This window comes from Zalophus californianus, chromosome 4 (assembly GCF_009762305.2).
Source record: "Zalophus californianus isolate mZalCal1 chromosome 4, mZalCal1.pri.v2, whole genome shotgun sequence".
In the NCBI taxonomy this organism is placed as follows: domain Eukaryota; kingdom Metazoa; phylum Chordata; class Mammalia; order Carnivora; family Otariidae; genus Zalophus; species Zalophus californianus.
Window position 1 is genome coordinate 12,452,810 of NC_045598.1, and position 7,652 is coordinate 12,460,461.

The 7,652-nt window shown below is 50.2% G+C and overlaps 1 protein-coding gene across 1 annotated transcript; it reads left to right on the forward strand.

The window, feature by feature from the left end:
• The first annotated feature begins 3,846 nt into the window (after nucleotides 1-3,846).
• LOC118356914 (coiled-coil-helix-coiled-coil-helix domain-containing protein 2-like) lies at nucleotides 3,847-4,683 on the forward strand. Its single transcript, XM_035727243.1, has one exon. It carries the CDS (start codon nucleotides 3,904-3,906, stop codon nucleotides 4,369-4,371), a length of 468 nt encoding a protein of 155 aa, XP_035583136.1. The 5' UTR covers nucleotides 3,847-3,903; the 3' UTR covers nucleotides 4,372-4,683.
• The last annotated feature ends 2,969 nt before the right edge of the window (nucleotides 4,684-7,652 follow it).

The following is a 7,652-nucleotide window of genomic DNA, read 5'->3' on the forward strand; positions in this document are numbered from 1 at the left end:
AAGATCCCACAGGTGATTTTTATGTGTGTTATTTTTATACAGATATTTATTTATTTATTTATTTATTAGAGAGAGCGAGAGCGCGCACGAGCAGGGGGTTGGGGAGAAGCAGAAGGAGAGGGAGAAGCAGACTCTCTCCCCTGAGCAGGAACCCTGACGTGGGACTCAATCCTAGGACCCCAAGATCATGACCTGAGCCGAAGGCAGATGCTTAACCAACTGAGCCACCCAGGCGCCCCTTATGTGTCTTAAAGTATGAAAACTCATACCCCTTTTCTCAAGGGAAGCCTCACTGTCTGTGCCCCGTGGGAGTCATTCCCAGCCTCGTTTTAGGGGTAGAAGACACAGGATGCTGGACACAAAGCCTCACATGCTAGCTGATGAAGACCAAGGACCAAGATGAACACCAAGGACTACCCCCTTCACGAATTTCCCCCCACTGGTCCCAGTGTTCCTACTTTTATATAGGAATCCAGCAGAAATGTGAAATGCCTTGGGAGTTTGGCTTTTCAGACCCAGGACAAACAGGATCGAAATCGGTTTTGTGAATGTCTGCACATGAGTTTGTGATCACCAGTCCCTCCATTCCGAGCCGGGTGCTTGCTTTCATGTTGTTTAGAACTGTGATAGAACCACACTTTATAGAATCGGTCTCTAATCAATATCTCTCCAGTCATTTTTTGAAGAGTATCCCTCATCCATGCTTGCCAATGAAGGCCACATTCTGCAGAGATACCATTCCCCGCAGCAGTGGGCAGTCTGGATGCATGGATTCGAGGCAGAGAAAAAGCTAGAAGGACGAATGAATCGCAGGTCTTGGAGATGTTCGTCCAGCATCAACTGTGTAATGGAGCCAAGAAGCCAGGGAGCTTTCTGGTGAGGTCAAGACAGAGTCTGAATGGACAAGAACAACCCCAGCTTTGGGCTCAGGGACAGAATGGGTCATTTCCCTGGGGGGCTAGTGAGAAGGCAGGGAGAGGAGTCTGTTTTGTGTGTCAGGTGGCACTGGTGGCTGGGGACCACTGCATTTCAGGCCACTTCATGTCATGCAAAACTGTAACAACTCTTGGGAACACGAATAAACCAAACCAGCGTGAGCCCCCATAGCACCAAATCCCTGGACTCCCTGATATTCATCTTCACTGAAGGAACAGAGTCAGCCACATGAAGCAGAGGAGCTCTTAAACTGAACCAAGACGCTTTGGCATTTATTGAGCACACAGTAAATACTGTGCGCCAGCCACTGGGCCATATGCTCTCACAGAAACACCTATTTAATCTTTAGAACATCCATACAACGTGGATACTGTTGTCGGTCCCTGCGTTAGTCTGCTCGGGGCTGCACGACAAAGTACCACAGACTGGGGGCGGGGGTTGCTAAACAGCAGACATTTATTTTCTTCCAATTCCAGAGGCTGGAGGTCCAACGTCAAGATGTCAGCAGGGTTGGTTTCTTCATTAGGTTAGCTATGTCATGTCTTTGCTTGGCTTGTGGACGGCTGTCCACTCACTTTGGTGTCACCTGGGCTTCCCTCTGTATAAGTCAGCATCCTGATCTCCTCTCACAAGGACACCAGTCACGTCGGATTGTGGACCAACCTAGTGATCCCATTCTGACTTCCTTCCTTCCTGAAAGACCCTAAGGATCCATTCTGAGGTGCTTGGGGTTAGGATTGCAGCATTTGATTGGGAAGGGAGGGGAGACACCATTCATCCGGCAACGGTCCCATTTTACAGATGGAGAAACTCAAGCAAAAAGAGGTTCTGTGAATTGGGCAAGGTCTCACAGGGGGACGTGGTGAAGCCGAGATTTACCCTAAGCAGCTGACTCCCAACCCGTTCCCTCTTGTGTGTGGGACAGACTCAGCATGGGGTCTCAGGCGGGGCAACTTCTGTGAACCCCAGACCCCACCAATGTACAACAGAGGCAGGCACGGCCACCTGGCAGAAGGAGATGGAGCCCCACACAGGGCTGTGGCTCAGTAGGCAGCATACTCCCTGGCGCACAGAAAGGGTGCAGTGCGGTTCACTTCAGCCCCCCACCCCGACTGCCCTCTGTAGGGCATGGGGTCCTCCGCTCTTAGGAGCTAGCGCTTCCTGCCTGCCTGATCCCATGGCTGACACATTGAAATGTTCCCTCAACTGTGAAGCGCTGTTCCAGAGAGAGAGAGAGAGAGAGAGAGAGAGAGAGAGAGAGAGAGGAGAGGGTGGGGGTGGGGTGTGTGGCTTTAGGTCAATGCTGCACCTCTGCGTCTCCTCCTCGACCCTCTCTGGGGAGACTCGGCAAGAAAGACATCCCCTCCACCGTGTCCACGGAGGCTGGCCGAGTGTACCTGTTCGTGCCTCAGTTTCCCTGTTGTGCAATCATTGGCACACCTTAACTCAGTACCTGTGAGTGCCTGGACAGTGACATGATGTCTTATTGCTCCCTAGCGCTCCACATGAGACTTAACAGTGTGACGATAAGATATAATCCTGTAAGGAATAACGATACAGCATTTACAGAACTTTTGCCTATTTTCAGAAACGAAAATGAATTGTTGCTGACTTCAGGGGCTCCACCCAAGCCATTCCTGTACTCCCTTCACCATCACCCCCTAGCCCTTTCTTTGCTCTGACCCCACCCTGTGTGCGCCTTCATTTTCTTAAATCCCCTCTCTTCCTAGGGCCCCTTCTTTTTTTATGCCTTATCTCGCTGTCCCTGGGAAAGGCAGGTGGATGGCAGCAATAGTTCACGGGGTTCTTCAGGCTTTGAGTCTCAAGAAGAGGGGCCAACTGAAAATACAATCTCCGCTGTGGGCAACGGTGGTGCCGGGCATGGAGCCCAATAGTGCCGGGGCCCCACGTCTACTCCAGGTCCGTGCTGTTTGGGGTGTGGACCGTGTGGGCTGGCAAGTGTGCGGTATGGGCTGAGGCCCTGCTGTGCGCAGAACCCTCTCAAGGCCAGGCCTGTCAGCCACCTTATCATGGCCTTAGATTAGGCCCCTTGACCCAAACAACACGGAGGCGAGGCATCTGCAAGTCTCAGCTTCCTCTCTTCGTTCAGCAGATCAGGCAGTAGCAACAGCATATGCAAAGACCCCAAGGTGAGAATGCATTCTGTTCCCCTGGGCGAAGTGGAGAAAGAGGAAGAGAATGACTATAGACCCAAGTGCTAGGAAGGTGCCAGCCCGGTGAGCGGTGTTCTGTGTCAGTTAACTTCGTCATGAACAGGGAAAAACAGTGGCTTGGAGAGGTTCTGAGGGTCAAGGTTGCTCAACCGGTATGTTCCAAGGTGATTATTGAGACTCTGTGGTTTGGAAACCCACACTCTTTTTGCCACACGTCACTGCTCCTCCACCCTGAGACCTGGGCCCCTTCTTAGAATATGCCTCAATGACATTAGGCTTAGGCTGGAAGCCTGACCCCGGGCATCCTCACTGCAGTATGAAGGGGATGGGTCTGTGCTCCACGGATGTGCCCCTCGGACATGTCCTTGAACGTGCTCTGTGGATGCGCAACACCGACAGGCCCTGCAGGTGTGCAACATAGACACACGCCATCGGCATGCCTCATGGATGTGCTCTGTGGATGCACGCCATAGATGGGTACCACGGATGTGCACTGCGGACATGCACCATTGGCATACTTCATGGATGTGCTCTGGGGATATACACTATTGATGTGCCTTGTGGGCAGGCACCGTGGCGATGCACCTGGAGGTGGTTGTGGCTGGTACACAGATGAACATTTTTTTTTTTTAAATTCCAATTGCTACAAATTTATTTCCGTACAAGTTAGAAATACGTGTATGTGTGTATAATGAGCAATCAAATCCATGCTTTCAATAATGAATGCTATGAAGGCGCTGGGGTCTCGGCCGAATCTCGGATTTCTAGACCCTGAGCTGCTCTGCAAGTCACCATGCCGCGTGGAAGTCGGAGCCGCACCTCCCGCGTGGCCCCTCCGGCCAGCCGGGCACCTCAGATGAGAGTGGCACCTAGACCAGCGCCAGCAGCTCAGCCTCCAGCAGCGGCTCCACCAGCTGCTGTTGGCTCACCTGCTGCTGTGCCCCGGCAGCCAGGGCTCATGGCCCAGATGGCAACCACTGCAGCTGGCGTGGCTGTGGGCTCTGCTGTCGGGCACACGATAGGTCATGCCATCACTGGGGGCTTCAGTGGAGGAGGCAATGCTGAGCCTTCAAGGCCTGACATCACTTACCAGGAGCCTCAGGAAACCCAGCCAGCATACCAGGAGCAGCAGCAGTTTGGCCCATGCCACTATGAGATGAAACAGTTTCTGGAGTGTGCCCAGAACCAGGGTGACCTGAAGCTTTGTGAAGGTTTCAGCGAGGTGCTGAAACAGTGCAGATTTGCAAATGGATTAGCCTAATCAAGAAGTTCAAATTGAAGATAAGGAAAATCATCTCTCATAACCAAGTTAATTTAGCATAAAAATATAATTGATGGTGAATGGTGAATATATAAAGTGTAAAACCACCAGTTAAGCTTCTCCTTCATCATTAAATACAGCTTTCTTCAGAATTGGAATAAAAAAGGTTGTTCTTACTGTATAGAAGTTCATTGAGATGGTTTGAATTTGGGATTGGGCAGATATTTGTGTGCCTCCTTAAATCACCTTTTGTGATGTTCTCATTTGTGAATTAGAATAAAGTGATTTTCTCCCAGAAAAAAAAAAAAAAAATAATGAATGCTATGGAGTTTCCTTTTAAAAAAGATTCATTTCAGTTTAAAATAGGTGTTGATTTCAAGCAAGATACTCAAGCAGGTGCTACGTAGATCTTGAGGCAAGTGGTTCACAAACACCTTTGTCTTGAGAGTTCAGGATTCTCTGCTCTCCCACTCCCCTCCCACCTCTGGTGTTCTTCAGTTTGTGATGAACCACGGACTCCGACAATCTGGAAAGATTGGGTAGTGGCAGAGAAAGCAAACCTATTTAAATGTACACACTGAATCACACAGGTCTGGACCTGATCCATGGAATACTTCTTGGCTTTGCATGTGTGACCAGGTGTGCAACCCATCATCAAACACTGGCCTGATTCTGGGGCTTAGGAAGCAGGAAGCTGGCACCCAAGGAGGATGAGCCTTGTGGGTGGAAACCTGATCTTGGCGTGTCGTGTCTAGTGTGTATGTGTGAAATATAGTCATTTCTATGTCTATTAGGTTGCTCTGGAAGGCACCATTTTCTATTTTTTAAATTTTTATTGTTATGTTAATCAGCATACATTACATCATTAGTTTTTGATGTAGTGTTCCAGGATTCATTGTTTGTGCATAACACCCAGTGCCCCACGCAGAACGTGCCCTCTTTAATACCCATCACCAGGCTAACCCATCCCCGCACCCCCCTCCCCTCTAGAACCCTCAGCTTGTTTTTCAGAGTCCATCATCTCTCATGGTTCGTCTCCCCCTCCGACTTACTCCCCTTCATTCTTCCCCTCCTGCTATCTTCTTTTTCTTTTTTCTTAACATATGTTGCATTATTTGTTTCAGAGGTACAGATCTGTGATTCATCAGTCTTGCACAATTCACAGCGCTCACCGTAGCACATACCCTCCCCAATGTCTATCACCCAGCCACCCCCTCCCTCCCACCCCCCACCACTCCAGCAACCCTCAGTTTGTTTCCTGAGATTAAGAATTCCTCATATCAGTGAGGTCATAGGATACATGTCTTTCTCTGATTGACTTATTTCACTGAGCATAACACCCTCCGGTTCCATCCATGTCGTTGCAAATGGCAAGATCTCGTTCCTTTTGATGGCTGCATAATATTCCGTTGTGTATATATACCACATCTTCTTTATCCATTCATCTGTCGATGGACATCTTGGCTCTTTCCACAGTTTGGCTATTGTGGACATTGGAAAGCACCATTTTCTAGCTGGAATCCAGTCCCCTCCTTTGAGGGATGAGAAAACGGAAAGCCAGAGAAGGTGAGCTGTCTCCCAGTCTGAGCCGAAAGAAGCAGGGCCCTCCCCCACCACATGGCCAGGAGCCACCTTGACAACGAAACCGCTCATTATTTTTTATCTTCTGGATGGTTTGAATAACTATTATTATGCACACGTTTTTTCAAAAGAGTGTGTTTATGACCAAACCTCATTAAATTGCCTGGGTCTTGGGCTAGTTTCCCCTCCCTGCCTTGGAGGGAGGGAAGGAATTTGGCTGGACCCAGAAGCATTCTCCTCCCACACCATTACCTAAGGCTCTGTGTCCAAAACAGGGTGCTAAGGATCTCTGGGCACCCAGTCAGACAGGGAGGGGGATTCCAGATGACTCATGGGAGAGCAGTGAGCACGGGTGACCCCAGGAATGCAGGCAGGGCCCTTCTGGGGAGGCAGAAAAGAGTGGACCCCAGTGAGAGACAGCGAGGGAGGGAGGTGGGGAGCACCGACTCTGGAACTGGCCTGCCCAGGTTTGCATCCCAGCTCTGTTGCTTGCCATGTGATCTTGGACAAGTTAAAGAGCCTCTCCGGGCTTCACTTCCCTCCACTGAAAGTGGGAATTTGAAGAATACAATCTACCGTAGAGCCTCATTCTGCGGCCCAAGTGGGCTGGTCTTAGAATGGTGCCCAGCATGTAGTAAGTAGGGTTGCTAATATCCTGGATCTTGGGAGGGCAGCTTCTGGATCCACAGACCCTCCGGTCAGACCACAGCTGCTATTGTATTCAGGCCGGGACCTTGGGCCACTTCCTGTTCCTCTGGCCCTTAGTTACCTCGGGTGTGAAATCAGGGCGATATGGCAGTTACTTGGCGGGACTTAAGAGCCGTCTAGGACATGAACCCACAGCCTGGCCCAGAAGGGGCCCTCGAGAAAGAGGAACTTGCGTTAGCTAAGATGCCTGTCCACCTATCATGGGGATCCTGTGGACCTCATGCGAAGAGTGCTCAGGATAGACCCACGGGAGTGAATGCCCATGACCGAGTGGGCGGGGAGGGGGCAGCAGAAGAGCAGAGTGGGAAAGCCCCAGGGTGAGGAGCCAGGAGCACTGGGTCTGAGTCTCCCGGTCCCTCCAGCTTCCGGAGCCTCAGCTGCAGCAAACGTAGAGAGAGGAGCGGAATCTCATAAGTCGTCTTCCAGTGAGGCTTCCTTGGAGGTGCCCGCGCCTAAGCTCCCCCAACCCACTTCAATCAGATTTTTAAAATAATAATAACACACCTCTGTTGGGCCCTTAATCACCTACCAAGGTACTTTCTATGCATGTGTGCATTATCTCAGTCAACCCTTACAAACTCCTGAGGGGGGGCGGTGCATGTTACAGAAGGGGACAGGAAGCACAGAGAGGTGATGCAATTTGCATAAGGACACACAGCAAGCTAACTGTGGAGCTGGGATTTGAAGCCCATGCTGAGTAACTTCTGAGCCTGGACATTTATTTATTTATTTAGCCTTTAATTTTGAAATCATTATAGATTCCTAGGTGAGTGCATATATAGTACAGAGCCCTTCTTCCACGTACCCTACCTTTCACCCGGTTTCCCACAATAGTTACATTTACACAACTACGGTACAATATCAAAATCAGGAAATTGACATGGGTACAATGTATCGTATCGTCCTCTGCCATTTTATGTCGTTTGTGCAGAGCTGTGTGACCGCGGCCACAATGAAGACCCCCAGCTGCTCCCTCATCGTAAAGATCTCCC

What these genes read in the sequence shown, in the direction of transcription:
- LOC118356914 (XM_035727243.1), top strand. Translation starts at nt 3,904, where the DNA reads ATGCCGCGTGGAAGTCGGAGCCGCACCTCCCGCGTGGCCCCTCCGGCC.